Source organism: Ceratotherium simum, chromosome 8 (assembly GCF_057802395.1).
Source record: "Ceratotherium simum simum isolate JZ-2026a chromosome 8, ASM5780239v1, whole genome shotgun sequence".
Classification (NCBI taxonomy): Eukaryota; Metazoa; Chordata; class Mammalia; order Perissodactyla; family Rhinocerotidae; genus Ceratotherium; species Ceratotherium simum.
The window spans coordinates 7,660,555-7,686,105 of record NC_141907.1 but is presented as its reverse complement, the minus strand read 5'-3'; the positions used below and the strand labels follow the sequence as shown (position 1 = coordinate 7,686,105).

The 25,551-nt window shown below is 46.8% G+C and overlaps 1 protein-coding gene across 2 annotated transcripts in view; it reads left to right on the top strand.

Moving 5' to 3' along the window:
- The window catches only part of WDR1 (WD repeat domain 1), a 45,448-nt gene extending 37,548 nt beyond the window's left edge, over positions 1–7,900 (top strand). For both annotated transcript variants that reach the window (XM_087434922.1, XM_087434921.1), the window contains exons 13-15: positions 2,956–3,129; positions 4,996–5,140; positions 6,954–7,900. In XM_087434922.1, the coding sequence (XP_087291048.1) occupies positions 2,956–3,129; positions 4,996–5,140; positions 6,954–7,060 (426 nt within the window). In that variant the 3' untranslated portion in view covers positions 7,061–7,900. The remainder of the gene's footprint in view (positions 1–2,955; positions 3,130–4,995; positions 5,141–6,953) is intronic.
- Positions 7,901–25,551: the final 17,651 nt, after the last annotated feature.

Here is a 25,551-nt window from a genome sequence, read left to right as displayed (position 1 = left end):
GAAAGGAGTGGCAGTGACGAGCTGGGCCTGTAGGTTGCAGGGAGGAGAGTCACAAGAGGGTTCTTAACACCTGCAAAGTAAAGTCTTAACCTCATGGTCTCACGGTTTTCCTTGAGTTCTGACTTCCATCATCCAGAGTGTAATTCTCACACCCTCTAAGACTAGTGCTGCGTGGACTGAACGGTCTGCCAGCCAGGCCTTGAGTGCTCTACAAACTACCTCCGTCCTCACGCGGCCCTGGGAGGGAAGATGTCACTGGTAAATGAATTCTGCAGCTGAAATGGCAGACCTTTCACTCTAGGGAAGGGGGCCAATGTTCGGGCAGCGCCTTCCCCCTGCCAGAGGCGAGGCCAGGCATGTTCCTGCATGGCCCAGTCTCATTCTGGAGGTGCCAGGTGTGAAACAGAGCCAGCTCAAGAGCCAGCCTGCCCGGGCCCAGAGTCGGCCTCCTCCCCTAGCAGCTTGGGCATCCCCGGAAGCCGGCTGTGCACTGAGGCGCCAATGGCCTTTCTCAGGGAGCCTCCGTGGGGTTGAAAAGGCTGATGTACTGGAAGGGCTTCTCCCAGTGCCTGGCACATAGATGTGCGCAGTGGCATCAGCTCTGCACTGACCACTGGGCTTGCCCACCAGGCAGTCCCACCTCCAGCCTCAAAAAGCATCCCTGGCAGCAGCCCCTAAGCCTGTGGAAGGACCAGCCGGACGGTGCCACTGGGTATTCTGACAGCAGTCTGGCAGAGTGACTACCTGAGTGGGGAGGGAGCCACCATTCCGAGGAGCCGTCCCTTCCCCTAGGCAGCCCATGGGCAGGCTCAGGCCCAAGCCATCGGTGCCCAGACAAAAGGAGTGGGCTCATCAGCCCCTCAGTGGTAGCTCTATCCATCACTATTGGTGTCATCATCCTCAGTGGCCACAGCACAAGTAGACTTGACTATCTTTGCTTCTCACAGACGTAGTGTTTTGTTCACTGGCTAAGTGGCCAAGTAAGATGTGCGCTGTGTCCGCGTGGCTGCACTCTCCATGTTCTGGCCCGAGGCAGGCTGACCTCAGGAGTGACTCTCCTCCCCACCAGGCGGTCGCCCCCTGACTGGGCAGCAGCACCGCGGGCTCCCTCCCTGATCTGGGCTGCAGCTGGAGGGGGCAGGTTGCTCTCTTCTCCCGCACACACCTGCATGCCCGCGGTCCTGGTGGGCTCCTGTGGGCCTGTCATCCATCCTTTCCCCTCACTGGCCAGGCCCCTCCCTACTCCCCATCAGGCATGTTCTGAGAAACAGCCTTTGCCTTTTCAGGGAGGAGTTCACAGCCAGGGCCCCGGGGCCCGAGGTCAAGGTCAGACATGGAGTTTGAACCTGATGTTTCCCCGGCACAGCCACATCACCATGTCCTGCTTGTTAGACTTGCACTTTTTTCTCTTAAAAAAGAAAAAGAGATTGCTAGATAGTCCATCACTTCAGCTAGTACCTCGAGGCATTGGCGGTTTTCATCTTCCCAGCTTGTCTTCAGTCCCAGGCCCGTGCATCTTTGTACATCCCACAGGTGCACATCTGCATTTGTACGGAGTTCCCCACTGTCCCATACACACTAGGTGACGCTACAGCATTCCGGCTTGTGGGTGTCCCTCACTCGCTCAGCCTGGCGGTGGGCATCGGTGGTGTGTGGTTCCTGTGATTTCCTCCGTGTGCCATCTGTGAACACAGCTTCTTCCTTCATCCCGTGTGTCCCTTGTAGGCAGTTTCCTCTTCATCAGCCTATGGAGTCCAGACTCCTGCTACATGTGGCGTTGAGTGGGCTTGTCACGTGACTCGAGGACTTCTGTGCTCAGACACCCTCCTGGGGCTAGACTTCGCCTTCCTTCCGCATTAGAGGTGGAGCAAGAGGGCGTCGTGGACGTAACCAGGCCTTGTGGTTGTCTGGAAGGCTGACAGCTCAGCTGCCCTGAGAGGGCGGGCTGGTTCTTGATTTGCTTTGCAGGGTAGCCTTGGGTATTCACGGGGACACCACCTACCCTGGTTACTTCCTTCTTGGGCCCTCCTGTTTGCTCACGCTGCTACCTTCACTGATTCCAGTGTGTGTTACACTTCTCAGGGCCAGGCCCTGGGCAGGGCTCTGGGGGCATAAAATCGAGGGGATCCCTGGCCCAGAGGGGAGGTGCCCAAGGTGCAGCCTCCCTGGCTGAGCTCCCGAAGCGCAGGTGGAACCGTCAACATAGATGCCCAGGCACCTCCTGGAGGCTGCAGCTGAGGAGAGCGGGGCGGAGCCGGGCAGTTGAACATCCTGTGGGCGTCCCTGACTCGAGGATCCCTGGAGTCTGGGGACAGCCAGTGGGCTGAGTGGCACACGCCCTGTGAAAAGAGCAGGTGTGCCTTTCCCAGGATGTGCCTGAGCCACAGTGGATAGAGAGTTTGCTAGGAGACAGTGGGCTGGACAGAGGGAGGTTTCGCCAGAGAGGGAGACTGGTGCCTGAAGGAACTGGCTGGGGGCTGGGGGCAGGTACAGAGCATGAAAGAGCAGAGGGTGCGGCTGGAGGGGACAAGGCCAGACATTCGAGGGCCCTTGCCAGAGAACTAACACAGGTACAGATGTTTTCTCAGCTTGTAAGCACCTGCACTGGAACTTTTTAGACTATTTATGAAAAAGGCAGACTCTTGAGCACCCAAACATGCAGAATCAGAGTTGGGGGGTGCCTAACATATCCCACGTTTTAACCACCTTCCTGGGTAATTCTGCCACTGTGCCGAGTAAGCGAGGAGAGCTCTGAGGGACTTTAGGAGGTGTCCTCCAGTGCCGTGTGGAAGGAGCAGCTCGCCTGGCTGTAGGGGCGGCACGTGGGCTGGTGGCCGAGGTGGGGCAGCAGATAGAGGGGAAAGCACTGCTTCTTACTGATACCCCAGCCCCTCCCTCCAGAAGGAAGGGCATCAAGAGAGAGTGTGTGTGACCCGCTGCCCCTCTGTCCTGCAGGACGGGAATGTCCGCTTGTACTCCATTCTGGGTACCACGCTGAAGGACGAGGACAAGCTCCTGGAGGCTAAGGGCCCTGTGACTGACGTGGCGTATTCCCATGATGGCGCCTTCCTCGCCGTGTGCGACGCCAGCAAAGTGGTCACGGTCTTCAGCGTTGCTGACGGCTACTCGGTGAGTGGACGGGCTGTCCTCTGTCCGCGTGCTGGGCAGTGCAGGTGGTGGGCAGGCGCGGGGGGCCGTGGCTTCTCTCCTGTCGTCACTACCCAGGCGGATGCACAAGACCACGGGGCTTCATTGCTCTCAGAGCATGAATGACGTGGGACAGGGACACTTTACCCACCATCTGGGAGCTTGTGACGGGAGCTTATGGTGTCTTATAATCGAGATAGAGCACAGTTGCCAAAGTTAGGGACCTGGGTGGCAGCGAGGCTTGCTGTGAAGACCAGCTAATTGGTTCACCTGGGCCACCGTGTTAAGTGACATTCTGGCCTCTGTGCCGTTATTTTTCTCCTCTGTCAAAGGGCTTTCACTAAACTTCCCTTGAGTTTCATTAAAAGCCTGTTAAGTATGTGCGTGCCTCATCCCAACACCGCTTGCTCCTGGGGAGCGCCGGGCAGTGGGTTGGGAAAGGAGGGCCGGTTGCAGAGGCACCTGGAAGCTCGTTCCCCTCCGAGCAGCACAGTTGGGTTCTGCGGCAGGTTCTGTGTTGGGAGGACAGCCGAGGGAACCTCCCCTGTGAGGTGTGAGGGTGGTCCTGTATTCATAGCCAGGAGAACTCTGCGCTGGGCAGTGTGAGTCCCGTTTCACGAACAAGAGACTGCACTGTGGGAGGATTCAGTCACGGGGTGTGGAAGAGCTGGCCTCACTGGAGCAGGCAACACAGGACGGGTGGGGTTTTCCTGACGCTCCACCCCACCCCCCACCGCAGTGTGACAGTTTTGAAATCTGCAAAGCTGAGAGAATTTACCACCTAGATTCTGCCATTAACACTTGACCATGTTACATTTTCTAGCCATCCAATAATCTAATTTGTGGTGCATTTAAATTACAGGCCTCTATACATTTCCCTGTAAATACTTCAGCTCACATATTAACTAGAGTTCAGTAGTGTCTTCGTTTTATGTTATGCTGTAAAGTTTACATATAACGAAAGGCACCGGTGAGTGAAAGTATACATTGCAGTGAGCATGTGCCTATAACCTTTTCGAGGTAAAGAACTCCCACCTCCCCAGGAAGTTCCCCTCTGCCTCCGCACCACATTTAGCGGATTTTACATTTATCACATTTTAAGGGATTTTGTCTGCACATAACAAGTCCTGTTTATGACGTGCTAAAAATGCTAAGTAATTTGCAAGAGCAGAATCAACAAAGGACAGAAGAGGCACGCTTGAAAAAGAAAATCATGGTGAAATTTGGCTATTTCTTAGGGATTAGGAACAAGATGGAATGCTTTGAAGAAAAAGCATTTCCCAAGTGTTACTGCTTATCCACGTTGATCCCCTTGGTGAAATAGTGCTTCAAGGCTGGGACACGTTGTAGAAATGGCCACACACAAAGCCCGTGGCTCGGGATGCACGTGGCTGCAGGCTCTGCCCAGGCCCCCCGTCGGGCCTCAGGGTGGAGGGGGGTCTCTGGGTAGAGGCAGGCCAGCCTCCTGTCCTAGGAGTGCCTCGTGCACCAGCCGGGGCCTCCTGGCACTGCCATCTCTGCATTTCTCAGCAGGTATTTCTGTCCCCTCGCTAGACTGAGAGCTCTGAAGGTGAGCAGGCTTGTCTAGCACTGGTGATAGGGGCTGTGATTGAGGGCAGTCCTAGGGGACACCTTTCTGTGCCGTCGTTTCCCCATCTCTGCGAGTAGCAGGCACATTGGGGTTCTCACGAGGAGGCGGTGAGTTGGTTAAGAGTTGCCTGTCATAGAGACAGCGCTTCATAAATGCCCACCCTAGTTATTGTCACAGCGGGGGTTAGATGAGATGATGCTCGCTGACCCTGGCCTGAACCCTGACCTGCCGCCCCTCTCTTTCCAATCTGCGTCTAGGAGAACAACCTTTTTTATGGTCACCATGCAAAGATTGTCTGCCTGGCCTGGTCACCAGACAACGAGCACTTTGCCTCTGGCGGCATGGACATGATGGTGTACGTCTGGACCCTGAGTGACCCCGAGACCAGAATCAAGATCCAAGGTGACTCTCACACCCGTGTCGGCAGGGAATGCCCGTGGGGCAGGGGTCACCAGCACTAGCCCCAGGGCTCAAGTGTCCATCTGTGTTTCTGAGGAGGTGACCCCATAGAGGTGTGGCTCTCATTCTCCAGCAAACCCCGGGCTCTGGTGGTCTCCATACACAGGACAGGTCCTGAGGAAAGGGCTCACTCTGGACACTCTTCCTATCTTTGCTCCATGCGGGCTGCTGTAACAAAATACCACAGACTGGGTAGCTTATACACAGAAATTCATTGCTCCCTTCTGAAGCCTGGAAGCCTGAGATCAGGGTGTCGGCACAGTCAGGTGAGGGCCCTCCTCTGGGTGAAAGGGGCAGGGGAGCTCTGTGGGGCCTCTTTTATAAGGGACTCATCCCATTCATGACGTTAAGCTCCTCCCGAAGGCCCACCTCCTAATACCCTCACTCTGGGGTTAGGTTTTCAGTTTAAGAATTTAGGGGCACCTTCCCTTCCCCCACCCCTTTAAATCCAAACTCATGACCAGGTTCTCTCACTCTATACCAGCAGTGTCCAATAGAAGTATAATGTGAGCCACATTTTTCTAGCAGCCCCATTTAAAAGAGAAACAGGTGACATTATTCTTAATAGTAAATTTTAACCCAACATATTATTTCCACGTGTGGCAGTAGCTCACTTCAGGGGCTTGTAGTCACGCATGGCTTGTGGCCCCAGGTGGCACTGCACCCATCCAGGGTAGATCTTCTGTCCTCGAGTCACCTCCCCACTGCCTGTCCCTCCTGAAGCGCACGTCCCCGGCCATCACGTGTAGTCTGGTCCCCTCTCCTCTGTGCTCCACACAGCAGGCAGCCTTGTGTGTGAAACATAAATGGGGTCCTTTCCTATTTAAAGATAATCCAGAGTCCACCCCCCGAGCTTGTTCCCACGCTGCAGGCGGAGGGAGGGCACCAGCAAGCTGCAGCCCCGGGCGGGCAGGAGGGCTCAGAACAGATTCAGATGGGCCATGCTGGTCTACAAGGAATGCGAGTTTTGTAGTAAGACTCCAACAAGTTCGTGAGGCAACAAGAGCTAGCAGGGTAGAGGATGGGGTTCTGGGTCCTGTGTCTGGGTGGGGTCACAGGTCAGCAGAGGTGAGGCCGAGGCACGCACGTGGACAAGTTCTCTGCGTGGACAGAAGCTGTGGTGATGTGGGCGGAGCCCAGGCACCAGTGCCCATGGGGCTACAGACCTAGAGCCTGGGGGCGGAAGGCCCATGGGGCTCGCTCTCCCTGCACCTCACAGAGCAGACGGGCCCGCGCAGGCAGCTGCTTTCCATCGGAAGGTGAGTGGTGGAGGCAAGGCTGATGGAATGTGGTCGCCCGTGGTGTGACTTACAGAGGGGCGGGTCACACGAGTCCTCAGCCCCACGTCTCAACCTTTATTCATCATCGCAGCAGACACACTGTGCAGCTGTTTGTGTGCTGTCTGTGTATCGTTGCTTTATACACACACAGAAATCGATTTTCTTCTGCCCCTGGGGTGGGGCGTTTTTGATTGTCATGACCGTCCTGGCGTCTGGGAGGTACAGCCAGGGATGCTGCTAAGTACCCTGCAGTGCCCCAGGGTCAGCAGTGCCGGGGTGCGAACGCCTGCTCCCGCCTGCTGTCCTTCTAGACTCGTCCTCCTGAGAAGAGGGAAGGGGATTGATGTACAGTGCTCTGTGTTCAGGTTCTCGGGGGCTCTGTCAATTTGGGCACAGGTTGTCCCATCTTCCTCATCTGAGGTGTACGCAGGAGCAGAGAAGTTGGGTTTTCTTAGAAGCACGTTCTTTCTTCCCAGATGCACACCGGCTACACCACGTCAGCAGCCTGGCCTGGCTGGATGAGCACACGCTGGTCACGACCTCCCATGACGCCTCTGTCAAAGAGTGGACAATCGCCTACTGAGGACCCCGCCCGTGGACGGACCGAATCAGGGACTAGAGTTTAACTGCAGCAGAACACGGCATTTCTCTAAATACTTCTGTAACTCGCCCCCGCCCCTGCCCACTCAGGAGGGAGGGGGGCCTTAACTCGTGCATCCCCTCGTGTCTCTACAGGGTGTTCAGATCTGTACATGTCCTTCTGAAAGCTTTAGACAGTGACAGTTTGCACATGAAAAATAAAGCGAGCACTTAAACAATGTGTGGAGCGTAACTCAACCCGCCACCCACCCAGCCCAAGTGTGGAACATTCCAGAGGCACGGCCTTGAGAGCACACAGACCCCCGCCCATGTATCCCACTCCCCTGCCTGCAGAAATGCTGCTGTAGTGGCGAGAAGAAGGAGCGCCGGAGGCACTCAGCAAGGCCATAGTTCTGCGGAGAGCGGGTGTGGCTCGATTCTGGAGCGTTGCCACACCGTCCAGCTGCCGCTGGAAGGCCTCTCCAGAGCGGAGGGGGTGCTCCTGCGGGAACCATGTATTTCACTGTCAGTTTTTGTGCTTGATTTAAGAACGGAATTGTGGGTTTTGGTTTTTTTCTTTATGTATCCTAACTGTTGCCTGTCGGTGTTCACAAGCTAGTGTGTGGAGGGCGCCATCTCCGGGTGTTCAGAGCCCTGTGGGCCAGACTGAGGGTCTCGGTCACCTGTCCCTGTCAGGCTTTGATGTTTTCCCGTCTTTCTCTCCCCTTCTGCCCCTAAGAGCAGAAATTAATTTAAAGGCAAAGATGAAGTGGCTGTAACTCACCTGTCACCATTTTCACCTTTTTGTTTTCAGTGCAGAAATTAAAAGTGAGTACAAAGCACAGTGATTTGAGTTTTTTGTGTGTGTCGGAATCAGTGATAAATGTGGCTGAGAGCAACCCTCCCCTTGCATTGTGAAAACACTGAGCGCTTTACAAGATGAGAGCGAGAAATAATTAAATCTTTTCTCTTCATTGTGGATCGCTGACTGTGTGATGGGGGCACGTGGGAGGTGGGGGGCGGGAACAGCTGCGTGGGACCCTCGTGGTTCTGGGTATCCGCCAGCCTGCAGCCTCAGGGAGACGGTTCAGGAACCTGGGGTTAGATCCACTGTGCAGCGGGAGAGAAGCCCCAGGAAAGGGGCCAGGACTCCGGCATCCCATTCCCATCCCGACTGCCAAATCGCCGTGTGACCTGGGCCACCTCACCTCCCTTCTCTGGGCCTAAATTTGGTAATTTGTAAACTGAAAACATTGGACCAAATGATATCTAGATCCCAGCCGATTCTCAAGTTGTGTGGCAGTCCGTGACCCTTCTGGTATTGCCTTCAAAAGTAAGGAATAACGTGCATTTAGATAATGAAAAAACTAAATTCCCAAGCATTCCAATTTATAGTGGAAGATTATCTTATTCTTGGCTAGAAAGACAACATTGTAAAGTTGTCTATAAATTTGCAGTCCAATAAAATATTTTTCCCCTTCTGGTGTCATCGTACTGCTTCTATAGTTCATGTATAAAAAGGAGCTAAAAAAAGGAAAAGAGAATTAAATGTTAGTCTATAATATCTAAGGTTGGGGCCTCCACAGAACAGAAAATCCAGAAATGGGCTTTGTTCTTGTGTGTGTTCGGATTCAGGACAGGGTACTTTTCACATCAGTGGGGAAATGGTGAATTATTCAATCAACAGAGAAGGTAAAACTGAGTGACAATCAAAAAATAAGATTGCTTACCTTGTCCTTCCACCAGACTAAATTAGCAGTAGATCCAAGTTTTGAAGTTTAAACAATGGAGCTTAAATAAAGAAGAGTTCTAGAAGAAAACCTGGGGAGTTGATGTAGTCACACAAGAGTGTTTCTAAGAATGACACAAACTGTAAAGAATAAAAGATTGATAGATTTGACTATTTTTTAAAATCTGTATTGAAGGGGGGAAAAAAGCTCACCATAAAATGAAAAACACCTGGCAAACAGCACACTTGGAACATGCGCCAGACCAGAGGTGTGTATGTTTGGCGCTTGGCATAATTTTCCTTGAGCACGCTGAGTTTTTTAAATGGGAATTGTGTCCACACATGGGAAAGTTTTCAAAGTATATGAATAAAAACTGACAATCATGCATATAAAGTGACCACTTTTATGAAAAAAGACTACAGGCTTGGATTTTAAAACCGAAGCTTTGGGATTTAGAAGGTCCCCAGGAAGCAGGGAGGGAGGAGGTGCTCTCCAGCCAGCCCTGGGGCCACCTCCCTCAGTCCCTTCACTCATCATAATGGGAGGCGCTTTAGAGCAGAACTTGGGTATACCCAAGATCCCCCCCACTCGTTCAAGGAGGGAGACCTTTGTACTCACAAGTAAAATTTCTTTAAAAGAAAAAACTGAAAATCGAAGTAAAAAGCCACCTTATCTTTGGATAGAGAAGGATGCAGGTGGCCTTTGACCTAAGAGTTTGCTGGTGAACTGTGGGCACAGCCTAAGCACAGGGTCACATTCCTTGTGTTGGGAGGAGGAGAAGCCGCGTTCGCAGGAGTGACCCAGACAGGACTTACCCTCGAGGCTTCACCTGTGGTAGGGAGGGGCCGTACCTTTGTGCACACCAACCTCTTTTCCTTTTGCAGACCAGCTCTGGTTATCTGGAACAGTCATAAGGATTCCAGGACCTTGTTGGGCTCCCTGGAACCCTGCCTTGATCTGAAATTGATCAGCAATGCCCAGCAAGGACCAACACCTGGAGGCAGGTGCCATGCACCTCCTATCTTGTTTATCTGCCCAGCTCAAGGTGGAGCACAGACCCGGGACCCGCCCTAGAGAGGCAAGGTGGTGGGAAGAAAGCCGGACTAAGTCAGGGATCTGGGATCCTGTCCCAGCTCTGCAACTTGAGGGCGTGACCTCAGGACAAGTCACCTAGCCTCTCCAAGCCTTTTTCTTTGTTGGTAAGATGAAGTTCAACTAGAAGAATGTTAGCTTCTATGGACCTCTGGGGGTGTATAACAAAGTCTGTTTCCATCAGAGCACAGCCCTTTTTAAATGATCATGGAGATAATGTGCATTTGAACAGTTTGATCAATTTTTGAAAAGTGCATCTGTGTGCGTGCATGTGCTGAATATGAGGATGTGCTGGAATTGGATCCGATGCAAAAGAAAATTTTCATGTTTACTGCTGATCACTGCGTTAATGTAATTGTTTTGATCACCAGACCAACCAACTGTTGGGCATAAAACTACTTCTCCAAGTGATTTCTGTATTGGAAAAGGGTCTTGGGTCCAACCTTATATGAATGTGCCGTGTGTGTGTGTGTGTGTGTGTGAACCTGAGCCTGTTAGAGCTTCATATCTCCCACCTGGACCTCTGAGCACGGGGCCCCCTTTGAGCTATACACCAGCACAATGACCCGTGGTGCTCTCGACACTTGAAAATTATTGAAGACCCCAAAGAGCTTTTGATTATGTGGATTATATCTATCGATATGTACTGTACTAGAAATTGAAAACCAAGGAAAAATTTAAATAGTTACTAATGTATTTAAAAGTAACAATTATAAACCCATTACATGTTAGCACACCTTTAAGAAAAATATTTTCCGAAGGGCCGGCCCCGTGGCTTGGTGGTTAAGTGCGCGCGCTCCGATGCTGGTGGCCCGGGTTCGGATCCCGGGCGCGCACCGAGGCACCACTTCTCCGTCCATCCTGAGGCCGAGTCCCACATACAGCAGCTAGAAGGATGTGCAGCTATGACATACAACTATCTACTGGGGCTTTGGGGGAAAAAATAAATAAATAAAATCTTTAAAAAAAAAAAAAAAAAAATATTTTCCGAAACCTAAAAAAAAAAAATAGAAGAGTGGCATTGTTTTATCTTTTGGGAAATCTCTTTAATGTCTGTCTTCTGCAAACTGTGGAATACGTCTTTGAGTTGAAGTATGTGAAGAAAATCTGGCCTTGCACAGATACACGGTTGGAAAACGGACAACTATTTGAATAGTGTTTTCAGAGAATTGTGGGTATTCATCTTTGACAGTATACCAAAACTTGACAAGTGGAAATTTCTTAAAGGTTAATTGCACTGTGGAATCTGAAACCATTATCAATGAACTTTTTGTACTCTGTTATATTAAAATCCACTTTGAATGCATCTTTGATCCATGCATAATTTTGTAACATTCTTTGACTATTAGAAAAATACCAATTCATTGAGTTGTGCAGATCTTTCAAATGCTAACACATTATATACAATATCAAAAAAATCGCAAATGTTCAGATCACCACCAACCTCACCAGAAACGCCATTAACTACTAGGAAGCTGTAAGCCCCTAAACTTTGGTTTTTTAAACTGTGTCATTGTTGGGTCGGCCCCGCGGCTTAGCGGTTAAGTGCGCACGCTCCGCTACTGGCGGCCTGGGTTCGGATCCCGGGCACGCACCAACGCACCGCTTCTCTGGCCATGCTGAGGCCGCGTCCCACATACAGCAACTAGAAGGATGTGCAACTATGACATACAACTATCTACTGGGGCTTTGGGATAAAAAAAAAAGGAGGAGGATTGGCAATAGATGTTAGCTCAGAGCTGGTCTTCCTCAGCACAAAGAGGAGGATGAGCATGGATGTTAGCTCAGGGCTGATCTTCCTCAAAAAAAAAAAAAAAAAAGGAAGTTGTAAACTATGTCATTGTTTACACTGATGATACACTTGAGCTTAGAACATACTTTTTTTTTTTTAGGAAGATTGGCCCTGAGCTAACATCTGTTGCCAATATTCCTCGATTTCTTTTTTCTCCCCAAAGCCCCAGTACATAGTTGTATATCCTAGTTGTAGGTCCTTCTAGTTCTTCTATATGGGACGCCGCCTCAGCATGGCTTGATGAGTGGTGAGCAGGTCTGCGCCCAGGATCTGACCCAGTGAATCCTCAGGCCGCTGAAGCGGAATGTGCAAACCCAACGGCTGCGCCACTGGGCTGGCCCCCAAGAGCGTACTATTTTTAACTAAGAAATATCCTGCTTAACACTTTTATAAATTGGCGTTCTGTGGAATTTTTATTTATAAAAATAGCTTTACTGAAAAAAGTTCGACAACCACTGGATAATCTTTAAACAGCAATAATTTCTTACTTTATTGTAGAATAAAAAACAAATTTCAAATTTCCTGATGATTATTTAGGTCCAGACAGAAGGTTTCTAATTTTTAACCTTTAATGATTTCTCTTTTATTCAAGGGGAAAAAAGTTCCCGGGAAGCAAAGCACTGCCTTTTCTGCTCTCACCCCCAGCACTGAGGAAATGGTTCCATGACACAAATATAATTATTTCTTCATTTTAAAGTAAGGACATAATTATTGTGCTGGGTAAAAAATAAATTGAAAAAAATAAAAATAAAGGCTGTTTCCAGGGAATTTGGAAATCCACTCAGGGCCCCCCTTGGATCACCTCCCTCTTCTGACAATTTCCTTCACTCAGTTCCACAGCATGATTTGGAGGAAAGGATGCTGGGCCAGAAGTGAGGATGCCTGGATTCCAGGCTCTTCTCTGCCATTCACCAGCTGGGGAACTTTCACCTCAGACAAATCGTCTCCCTGGTTCCCAATTTCTCCATTTGTTGATTCATTTCTTTATTCAAAGACAGTTGCTGTTTTTTGAGCATTATGCCCAGTATCGTGTTAGGGGCTAGGGAAAAGAGAATTAAAAATAATAATATTGAGCCAGCCCTGATGGCCTAGTGGTTAAAGATCGGCACACTATGCTTTGGTGGCCCCAGTTCGGTTCCCTGGGCGTGGAACCACACCAGTCTTCTGTCAGTTGCCATGCTGTGGCAGTGGCTCACATAGAAGAACTAGAAGGACTTACAACTAGAATATACAACTATGTACTGGAGCTTTGGGGAGGAAAAAAAAGAGAGAGAGAGAGGAAGATTGGCAACAGATGTTAGCTCATGGTGAATCTTTCCCAGCAAAAAAAAATTAAAAAAATGATATTAGCTACTACTCTTCACTGGGGGCCAAGTAAAGTGTAGACAATGCACTGTGCACTTCACAGATATTTGGGTTCACCATATAAAATACAGGAGACCCAGTTACATCCGAATCTCAGAGAAGCAACAAATAATTTTTTAATACAATTATATCCCAAATACTGCACAGACATACACTAAAAAAGAAAATCACTGTTGATCTGAAATTCAAATATAACTGGGCATCCTATACTTTTTTGCTAAATCTGGCAAACCCTACATATATTGTTATTTCACTTAATTCTCACAATAGTCCCATGTGGTGTGGGTGTCATCCCCATGTAACAGCTGCTGAAACCGAGCATTATCAGCTGGGTAATTTTGGGCAAATGATCGAACTCCTGCAGAGAGTAGAATATAGCCCAGAAATCGGGTCTTCCCAACACTGCGTGTTTGCTGGAAGTTCTTTGTTATGTTAGAGTGCAGAATCAAGACCAAAGTGTAGGAGACAGGGAGACAAATTGCAGTTCTACAGTGGGATGGGCCGCCTTTGAAGCAGTGAGCAGCACATCTCTGTTTGTGTGCAAGAAATGGATGGCAGCTCAAAGGGTTAACTAAGATATTTGAGTGAAGGACTATTTGGAGAGGTGTGGGTGGGATTAAGGAAATCATGGAGGGGTGGTGAAGCACCCAGGAACCAGCTCAGCAGGACTCTGGGCCTGAAGGCGCACAGGGAGACGCTAGTACCAGTACCCCACTGGGGCGGTGGTCGGGGACAGGAGTTGGTACTCTTGGTGCCTGCAATTGGCCAAACCCAACAGGAGCCAGAGGGCCTGGTTCCTCTCCTCCCCACGTCTGTGACTGTCTCCCTTGGCAACTGCCTTCAGGTGCTCAGCCAGGACAAAACAACCAGTGACTAACAGATGAGGCAGTCCTGTGTACACTGCCATGAAACCCTCATTGTCCCAGCTCCCATCCTTTGGCTCCACCATCTTCAAATTGTATCTTCCGTTCTCATGCTGTTGCCTTGTTATTCCATTTTGGCAGCTCTCCCTCCAGTGTCATATCTGCCTTCTGGGAAGGAAGACAAAGAAGGGATGAAGGAAGAGGAAGAGGTCGTCCTTATATCAAGGAAACAAAACTTTTCCCTGGAAGGACTGCTGACTTTCAGTTGGATCTCATTAACCAGAATGGGGCCACTGCTTGGTGTAAGGAACACTGGGGAGTGTAGTGTCTTGGCAGGACACACTGCTACCCTGAACAAAATTGGCTGAGCCAGTTTGTGCTCCTCAAACCTCAGATGGTCCCTATGTTTCCCAGCCTCCACCCTGTGACTACGTGGGGGAGCGTGGGGCACTTCCAGGCAGAGGTGGTTAAGGGCAGTGTGTTTCCTCCCTCCCTCTGTCCCCACCCCTAACCTTGGAGACCATATATTCCAGAAAGGCTTGGCCTTAGAGGGAGGAGGACCACCAGACTCGCGGCAGACTGTGGTGTGAGCAAGAAACAAATCCTTTATCCATCCATCCGCTGAGATTTCATTATTTGGTCCCACAGCAGAGCTTATCCTAACCTGACATACGCAGAAAGAAAAAAGAATGGGATGCATATGGGGGCCATGAGCAGTGTCTACCACAGTGTGCCTCAATTTCCACATCTGTAAAATGGGGATGATAATGGTACACATCTCATTGGGTCGTGTAGGGACTACATGAGATACTCCAGGTGAAGGCCTAAGTCAGTGCTTGGCCCACAGTAAATGCAATAAATATGAGACATGATTGTTGTTGTTGTTGTTGTTGTTGTTATAGATGTAAAAGGCAATTAGCAAACTATAAGTAATGTACACATGGTGGTTACCACTGTGAATACAGGACACAAAATTAGTACCCAACTAATGATAATATACAACAAAGAGTGACCCATGTCCCAGGAGGAGCCCAGGGAGAATTCAGAGGAGGAAAATCAGGGCAGGCTTCCTGGAGCAGGTGGTCTCTCGAGGCTGGGGAGGATGCTTTCAGAAAACGAAACAGACCTCAGGATGTGACATTCCTGGAAAATCTCCACGGCTGGGTTTAATATCATTTAATATTCTTGCTTGGATTCAATAATTCATTACTTCTATGGAGATAATTCTAAACCTCTCATTATTTGATACAAAAAATCTCTCTTTTTTCTATTCTTGTATTAAGTCCTAGATTTCTGTGAGTCTGCTGTTTTCTGACTTATCCCTGGCTATCATAATCCTGTCTAAAATCCTAAAATCCGGGACCATTGGCATCTAGTAGGAAGCAGGAACTGAGGGAAGGTAAGGAGTTTTTTCACAGGTTTATTGTGAGACAAGACTCTGAGGCATGCCATGGCTCAGAAAATCTCGTTAGGTCATCGCGAGAGTTGGGAGCATTGACCCTCAACCATTGTTGAGGTGGAAGTTGGGGGCCACCCCGTTACCATCCTGCCCCTACCTGACAAGGCAAAGACCTTGTCACCACAGAAGTGTTCCTGCTAGGCGACTCATAGTTTACTATCAATTAATTAATTCTTAATTTAGCATCATATTAATAATTAAAATCAGTGCCTTTGTTAATTATTAATAAATATTAATATAAATTAATATAGTTAATAGAATTCAGTTAAATTAATAATTAACTAATTAATTTTGAGAGGGGAAAAAAGAACCTTGGCAGCAATTGGCTGAATAGGTTCCGAGACTTTAGAAACCACGTGCCAAGAAGGGATCTTCTTGTCCAGGGAGCCAGACTGGTTCCAGTGACCCTGAATTGGGCCTTTTAGTTTGGATTCTCTTGCAGCATTTTGTGATTGTATAGTATCTGATCTGGACAATGACCATTCTAAAGAGGGAGGAGGATAAAAACCTCTTTGCCCATCATACTAGTATCTTCCCTGTAAATGTCTACTACAGTTTGCACAGCCAAAGCTGTTCAGTCAGTTCCCAGTACAAAGTTGACAGTCCTCACAGGCCCTGGGGGGCGAGTCAGCGTCATCCTTACCACTTTTCAGGCGTGGGGAATGGCATTGAGGGCAGCTGGGTCCAGAGTGACTCACTACACAGGGGGCGTGGGGCGGCTGTGAGACAAGCCTCGGTCCCAGCTGGGCGTCCCTGCGGGCGCGTCTTGTGACTGCTGCCGTACGACAGACAGACTTTGAAGGGTCTTCAATAAGCAGAGGAAAGAGACCTCAGGACTTTCCTTGGGGGGTTGGGGGAATAAAGGAGACCACAGGTGGACAAATTCACCTTGAAGCAAGCAGATACCAGCTGAGTTGCCAGTTGCCAGTACTGCATTCCCAGGACCTGCCTTCAATATCAGATGCTGGTTAGAAGAACGGCTCTGAGTCCTGGATGTGCTTCTCACCTACTGAGCGATCTTGGACAAGCTAACTGTGCATGCTGAGCCTCTATGTATGAAGTGGTATAAATCCCCCTCCTATATATTCCACGGAGGCAGTGAGATGCAAGGAAGCCGGATTTGGGGTGACTTTTATTTCATAGTGTTTGAAGTACAAACGCAAGGAACAACTTACTGAGGACTTAATCCAGGGCTTGTATTCTTGTATAATAAATAAGTTAATTTCAAATAGTACAACCTTCACAGAAAATCATGTCATGTATCCCTTGCCCCCCAAAAAAAGATATATTTTTTTAAGGAATATTGGCTGGAACCATCAATGTGGCCACATGGAGAGCAAGATAGGAATTTACATGTGGAGACTTCACACTATCTCATCAGCAATTGATATAATCATCAGCTTACTTTCTTCTCATCTAATCACAAATTTGTCTAAATGGCATCCCAAGGAATGCTTGGAGACGTTATTTTTTAAGAGATTTGGGAAAGGTCACATTCTGAGTGCTCCAGGGAGAACCACACATGGTGCCGTTATCTCCTGAATTCTTTCTTACCTCCATGTCATTTGTGGTATATGAAGTCAGGTCAAGCAAGGTACCCCAAATAACTTGGGTTTTTGGCAATTATGCCTTTAATTCCTTGCTTTTTTCTTCCTTGCTTTTTTCTTCCTTCCTTTTTTCTTCCCTCCTTCCTTCCTTCCTTCCTTCCTTCTTTCTTTTCCATTATAGTGTCTAGTTCATCGGATTTGGAAACAATGTTGATAACATTTGAAAGTCACAAAGTTCTGTTCATCAAAATGAAGCCAATAGTCAGGTGTGGCCAAATTAAAAGACCACCATCCACAATCTTTGGCCCGGGAGGAAAGCTGCCTTTGTCATTGTCTCAGCCACAAAACGCAAACACATTTCTGGGTTTAGTTGACATGTCCTATAGAAATGCCACCCATTTCTTCACTTTCTGACACACAGATGGACCTTTTCTTTGGCTTTTGCTGGTATAACCTGAAAATCTTCTCTAAGTGGTCCTCATCCATTTCAGTTTTTCGATCTCGCTTTTAACTGGAGCAAATTTCTCAATGGCAACTTTTGCCACCACCAGTTTGTAGAGAGTGACGTCAATACCAGCCCTATGGCAGACCGCTTCCTTCCATCAGGCTCCCTCAACCTCTGCACTAGTAGCAGTCGGGATGGGACAATTCTTTGTCATGGGAGCCATCTTGTACATGGCAGGAGGTTTGGCAGCGTCCCCGGTCTCTACACACTAGATGCCAGTAGCGTCCCCTGCCCCAGTTGCGACCACCAAAAATATCTCTAGATGTTGCTAATTCAGACAAGAAGTGTCCCTTTTTATTTTGAAAGAGGTAGGGCATTTTTGTTAGGTAGAAGACCTTTACAATGCCATGATCCTAATAGCTTAATTTTCTTAAACAGAACGTGAATGAGATATTTGGCTTCTTCACTTTATTCATTCATTCAGAGTCTACTCAATCATTGATTCCCTGAGATATTCAACTAAATATTCATTGGTCATCTATTATGTACCAGACAACACATTCAGTTTTGGGGACATGCTCAGCTTTGCGATAAGACAGATGTGGTTTGTCTTGTTTCACTGGGGTTACAGAGTAGCGGGGGAGACTTGAAACAAGTGAATCCGGCATAGCGGTGTTGTGGTAGAGGGCGCTCAAGGAGCTGTGGGAGCCCGAATGAAGGACATGAGACCCGGCCTGGGGCGGGTGGGGTGGGTGGGGATTATCAGCCCGCCTTTCAGGTTTCAGGAGATCCTGAAGGTACAGAGCCTGGCTCCTTTAATACCCACCCCCCACTCCTCCTGTCTGCCTCCCTGCAGAAGCCCTTCTCCCATATCTGGAGACCTGCGGTTGTCTCTGGTTTCTGAGGCCCCTGGTTGTAGTGCTCACCTGAAAACAGCAGAGAGCAGCTTGAGATCACGGCTGGGCAAGGCTGAGCCAACCTGCTGGAAGCGCTGGAGCCAGGACGGATAACTGGCTCCTGGCAGAGGGACCAAGGAGGCAGAGCCTGGCCAACACACCAGGCTGGCCTCCTTCCTAGCCTCCGCCAGCAGGAAGCCCTGTTTCCTGGACTTCTGACCTCAGAGAAGCTGGCTGGGTTGAAATGGCCAGGGTCAGCTGAGAAGGATAGTTTCCCCATAACCAGCATTTGTTAGGCCCAGCAGAAGGAATGTCATCTCTTTTGACTCCAAGCCAAAAGCCACTCCCTTGTTAAGAGTGTGGGCTGGCTGCCATCAGAATGGAGGAAACTGCTTTGCAATTACCTTGTTTAAAACATGCAGAAGATACAGTCGCTCCCCACAGGGATAACCCAACGTTCCAAACAGACCCTTTTTTACCAGCAAATAAATGGACTTTATTCTAGCTTGTGAGGGGCATGGTGGATGAGGCTTCTCATCTTCCTGGCCCTACCAAAGCTCCATGTTCTCAGCTCCTTTCTCTCGGGGAAAAGAGGTAAATTTCAAAGATTTGTTCCAGAGAGGTGCTAATGGATGGTATTAATTTAATTTCTCATGTTCTCCTCTTCCCCAAATCTCCTAGCTGGTATCTCACTCTTCCTAGCTGGAGGATTGTAAGGGAGCTCTTCTCCACACGAACCCCAAGAAAGAGTGAACTAAAGGGAAGGTGTTTGCTTACATAATGGGGCTTTTGGCTAACAGCGTTTCTCAAAGTGTGGCCCAAGACCACCTGCATCAGAAACTCCTTATAAACATACAGATTTCCTCTGTGTGGCAGCGTCTACTGGAATTAAACATACACCCATCTACCCTGCAGCCTATCAACCCCATTCCTAAGTATACACAAGAGAACAGAGTATGGATGTCCAGCTAAAGCCTGGATAAGACCATCTGAGCAGCGCTGTTCAGAGGAGCCCCAAACTGGGATTTACCCACACGCCTGTCTACAGGAGAACAGAGGAACAAATTGTGGTTTATCCACATTCAGCAATAAAAGTGAATGAACTACTGATACAGATCACAATGTGGGACTCATCTCATAAACACAATGCTGAGCAGGAGACCTAGACACAAAAGAGTGAATGCTATATTGTTCCCTTTATATGATGTTCAAGAACAGATTAACTAATCTCTGTTGACAGAAATTAGAATAATGGTTCTCTGGAGTGAGTGTAGGGGTTACTGACTGGGAAGGGGCATTTCGGGTGTTGGAACTGTTCTATGTCTTGATCTAAATGGTGGTTATACAGGTATATACATATGTGAAAAAACATGTATATATAGGTATATACATAGATATGTACATAGATATATACCTATACATGGTATACCATATGGTGTACTATGATACACGAATATACCATATATGCATAGGTATATATATATGTGCATTGGGCTCTATGTTTAAGATTTATAAACTTTACTGTACATTATACACATACACGCATTTCCCAGCCTCTTTCCAGGCCTACCAAACCTCTTAGAACGGGGCCTGGGAATCTGCATTTTGCATCCCTGCCAGTGTTGATGCACACTGAAGTTTACCAGTTTGCGGATTGTGTGGGAGGTGCTTTTGTCGTCTCCCAAGTCACACCAGACCCCATTTCCTGTCTGGCTTGGAATGTTACAAGATTTTCACTGTCTCTAGAGAAGAAGATCTGCATGAGATTTCTCACCTGTTAAGATGGGGCACTAGGACCCTGTGAACAAGATTGGCACAGTCTCTACCAAGACGGAAGCCACACTCAGGGAAACACAGACAGGCAACTCTTTTCCACTTGTCTTTAAAAATTGAAAACTAAAACCACCTGTCTCTATGCTTCTAACTCTTAGTGGATAAATATATATTTCAAACTTATAATCAGTCTGTACATGATTTTTGACTCTGCCCTCTTCTCTCCGTGTGTCATAATCCCCACGTTCAGCATTATTAACAAAAGGAGGAGACGGGAGATGTTTGCCAAGTGTCTGGAATATGCAAGGCTATTTCGTTTATGTGATTTCATTGGATCCTTAAAATAAACCTATGAGCAAAACTGAGGCTCAAAAGGATTCAGCAGCTTCCCAAAGGTACACGGCAAGGAAATGGTGCAGCTGGGACTCAACTTTGATCTGTCCCACTCCACTGGAAAATTGCTGTCGCTTTGGTGGGAATAGTCTCCTACAGGATTCCAGTCTTGTTTTTGTTTGTTTTAATTCATGGCTGTAAGAATTTATCTCTGTCGTTAAAAGTGATACATAAACATCATCTTAAATATCTGCATCTTATCCAACAAGTTGGTGGATATACCATAATTTATTTAATCATTCCCCTAATATTTACTGTTTCCATTTTTGCCAGTGCAAATGTCATGAACACGTGTTAACATCAAACCTTGCATTTAGGATTATCACCTTGGGATGGATTATTAAACATGGAACAACTAGAACAAAGACTATGCACACTTTTAAGACCTGGGAACAGTTTCGCCCGACTGCTCTCCAAAACCATTCTACTAATGTGCATTCCTCTCAACAGTGAGTGAGGGCCTGTCCCGTTCCAGCCGTGCCAACGTTGGCTTGACGACTGACTTCCCCTCTGATTCCCCTCTAGAATGAAGGTTGTTCACTGGTAATGTTCTGCACCTGATTAAAAAAATTGTGTCAATTAAAAAAATAAACAAATTGGCTGAGGTTGATCATTTTTAATATATTTAATAGATTTGTATTTAATATATTTATTACTTTTGAAAGAATTTCTTGGTCTTTGGAGTGTCAGTGTGAGCTCTTGAGGTAGGTATATAAAGAAACTGATGCTGTTTCATATTTGTAGTAAGTATGTTTCATAGATTATTCTTTGTCTTCGAATTTTGTTTAGGTTGGCTTCTGATAAAATGAGTTAAATCTTTATGTAGTCATATCTATCAATAAATTTCTTCATGATTTTTCATTGCTTTTAAGCTTAGAAATCTTGGAAAACTTATTACCAAGTCAGAGGAATATTCACCTCTGTTTTCTTTTCTTTTGTGGTTTCCCTTTTTACCTGTACATCAATTAATTAGGAGTGTGTGTGTGTGTGTGCACGCAGGTGTGTGCAGACACAAGGACACTGTGAGGTGAGGATTGAACTTGATATTAATTGCTAATTTATTAAAAGTCCTTTTTGAAAACCACTGTTTGTTATGTTACCCTTAATTTATATAACTTTTTAAGCACAATAGGGTCCATTTCTGGTATATTTACTGTTTCATCACTCAATCTGTTCTTGCAGAAGTACCACACTGTTTTATTATTCTAGCTTTACATAGCTTCTAATATCTAACAGGAGAATCCACATACATCCCCTCTTTTGCCACATTCTATGTGTCTAGAAGCAGGTCACCGATTCTGCCCACACTCAAGAGGAGGAATCGCACAAGCACGGGAAAGCAGATCATGGGGCTTTCTTAAGGGTCTGTCTGCCCCAGGTGGTTACATGGGTGTTCATTAAATTATTTGTTAAGTTGTATATATAAATTATATATTTATTTGTTAGTATGTATACATAAATATATATATTATAGATATTTCTAAACCTACAATAGGTTTCACAATTTAAAAATTTAAAAACTGCAATGCAATCTTTCTTTGATAAATTACTTCAGATCCGAGTGTGCCCAGGTACAGCCAAGCAAAAAGAATCTCATGGCCTTAGGTGGCAGAATCTGAAATGAAATCTGGAACTGACTCAAGTGCTCAGGAGGACTGACTCTTTACTTCTGAGATAATGAAGTTACCATGAGCTCAGAAGGAATTCTATATATTGCACCTTGAAATTTTTTAATCATTTAGAGATTACTTCAATGCCAAATTTTGATTTGAAAAAAGGAAGGAATTGTTTTAACCTATAACTAATTTGAAAAGAATTGACGTTTTTACAATGTCTACCATGGGCACAAACTACCTCTCCAAAGGTCGAATCTCCTTTAATACTCTTAATAAAGTGTGACAGTTGTATTCATTCACCTACCTTGCCTTCCTTGCCAAATTTATCTCTAGGTATTTCATGTTTTGTTCCTATTGCAAATGAGCTCTTTATTTTTAAATATGATGTCCACTGACTGTTGCTATTCACCAGGAAAATGACTGATTTTTGGACATATACCAAGTGTTTGCTAAACTTTCATATTAATTCTAAGAACTTTTATTTCTATTTTCTTAGGTTTTCTAGGTACACGATGGTGACATCTGGAAACTATGGCATTTTTGTTTCCTCCTTTCCTGATTTATGTCTCCTTAAGCAAGTTCCTTAAAAAGCTTTAACCTTCAGAGTCCGATAAATCTCAGACTGTTAGCATCTGCCTTGGGAAAGTTGCTTAACCTCTCTGTGCCTCAGTTTCCTCATTTATAACCTGGGACCACCACAAAGTCTTCCTCATAGGGTTATTGTGAGGATTAGATAAACCTGCCTTTAGCACGGTGTCTGTCTCAAAGCTCAATACATGTTAGATGAAGCATAATTATTATTATATTTTAACAAGAACTTAAATAAAAACAACAGGGCAGGGACGCCCAGGTTGTTAATACCAGGCCGGGTGGCAGGAGCAGGCGTATATTGACATATGATGTGTATTGTGTCTCCTCCCTCCCAGGGACCGTGCTAGGTGCCCTCTAAGCTTCTTCTTACTAAACTCACAGCCTCATGGAGGTAAAATGGCCACCCTAGCACCCCACAATTCACTTGAAGGGAGTGGGGCCCAAGTCCAGCCTGCTTCGCTGCAAAGCCTGTGCTCATCTCTGCTGGTCCGTCCTGGGGGAGGATCAGACATCATCCAGCCCAGAGGCTCTCAACCCTGGCTGCACTTTAGGAACATCCGAGCATCTCGAACAACGTGTTGATGCCAGAGTCCGACCTCAGACCCAATGGCTTTGACTCTCTGAGGGTGGCTCTGACATCAACATATTTTCTAAGTGCCCCAGGTGATTGTAATGGCCAGGGCTGAGAACCACTGATGGCCCCAGTATGGCATCTAGAACATTGACATTTTAGGCGGTAATCATGGCAGCCTGGCCCCAAATTCCAGATGACCTCCACCTCATCCTCCCTCTCTTTGTCATAAATTAATTCATCCATTGCTGCCTGTGATGATGAATTTTATGTGCCAACTTGGCTGGGCCACAGTGCCCAGGTATATGGGCAAACATTATTGGGGATGTTTCTGTGAAGGTGTTTTTTGGATGAGAGTTAAAATCATTACATTAAATCATTACATAAAATCACTACATTAAAATCAGTAGACCTTGAGTAAAGCAGATTGGCCTCCGTAATGTGGGTGGGCCTCATCCAACCAGCTGAAGGCTTTAAGGGAAAAAAGACTGGCGTCCCCTGAGTAAGAAGGAACTCTGCAGCAGACGGCCTTTGGACTCAGGCTGCAGCCCTTCCCTGGGTCTCCAGCCTGCCGGCCTGCCCTGCAGATTTTGGACTCGCACTTCCACAAATCACATGAGCCAATTCCTTAAAGTCTCTCTCTCTCTCTCCGTCTATATATATCTATAAATACACACACACACATATACACACACACATGCACACACACATGTGTCCCATATGTTCTGTTTTTCTGGAGAACCCTAACACACTGCCATAATCAAAATTGGTCTCTTGTTCAACACAATCGTAAATAAAGCATCCCACTCCCATTCTTCTTTGGAAAATCATGACTAGAGAATGAGGGATATAGAAGCACAGGATTTTCAGTCTAGGGGAGAAGAATATAGATCACTTGTCTAACTGAAATAGAGGCGCAGAGATAGAAATAACCCTGGGGTTTATCTTCCACATATGAGTGAAATCATATGGTGTTTGTTGTTCTCTGTATGGCTTACTTCGCATAACATAATGCCCTCAAGGTCCATCTGCATTGTTGCAAATGGGACAATTTTGTCTTTTTTAATGGCTGAGTAGTATTCCATTGTATATATATTTATATGACATCTTCTTTATCCATTCATCGGTTGATGGGCACTTGGGTTGCTTCCACATCTTGGCTACTGTGAATAATGCTGCGATGACCTTAGGGGTGCAGAGATCTCTTTGTATTGTTGATTTCATGTTCTTTGGGTAAATATCCAGTAGTGGAATAGCTGGATCTTATGGTATTTCTATTTTTAATTTTTTGAGAAATCTCTGTACTGTTTTCCATAGTGGCTGCACCAGTTTGCATTCCCACCAGTAGTGTATGAGGGTTCCCTTTTCTCCACATCTTTGCCAACATTTGTTATTTTTTGTCTTGTTAATTATAGCCATTCCGACAGGTGTAAGGTGATATCTCATTGTAGTTTTGATTTGCATTTCCCTAATAGTGATGTTAAACATCTTTTCATTGCCTGTTGGCCATTTGTATGTCTTCTTTGGAAAAATGTCTGTTTTATATCCTCTGCCCATTTTTTGATCCAGTTGTTTGTTTTTTTGTTGTTGAGTTGTATGAATTCTTTATATATTTTGGCAATTAACCCCTTGTCAGATATATGATTTGCAAATATTATCTCCCAGTTGGTGAGTTGTCTTTTCGTTTTGTTTGTGGTTTCCTTTGCCTTGCAGAAACTTTTTAGTCTGATGTAGTCCCATCTGCTTTTTGTTTTTCTTTCCCTTGCCTGAGTAGACATGGTATTTGAAAAGATGCTGCTAACAGATTAGTGCTTACCAGAGGGGAAGGGGCTGGTGGAATGGTGGCGGGCGAAAGGGGTAAAGGGACACACATGTATAGTGATGGATAAAAACTAGACTATTGGTGTAAGCACAATGCAGTCTATACAGAAACTGATATATAATAATGTACACTTGAAATTACACAATGTTGTAAACCAATATGACTTCAATAAAATAATTAAAAAATAAAATAAAATAAAATTACACCTGCCCCCCCCCCCACTCCCCACACACACACAAAAAGAAAAAGAAATAACCCTGGGGTGATTTCGTCCCTCAGGGGACATTTAGCAGTGTCTGGAGACATTTTTGGTTTTCACGATGGGGTGGCGGGGTGCGGGAATGGGGAGGGGGGTGCGAGGTTGCTGCTGGCATGGAGTGGGCAGAGGAGCCAGGGATGCTGCAAACAATGCACAGAATTTTCCGGTCTAAAGTGCAACAGTGTCAAGGTTGAGAAACCTCGGGTTAGGAGGGGGAAACACTTAGTCATCAAGGAAATTACCTCACGCCCCGAGGAAGGAGGAGGATTGCACTCAAATCA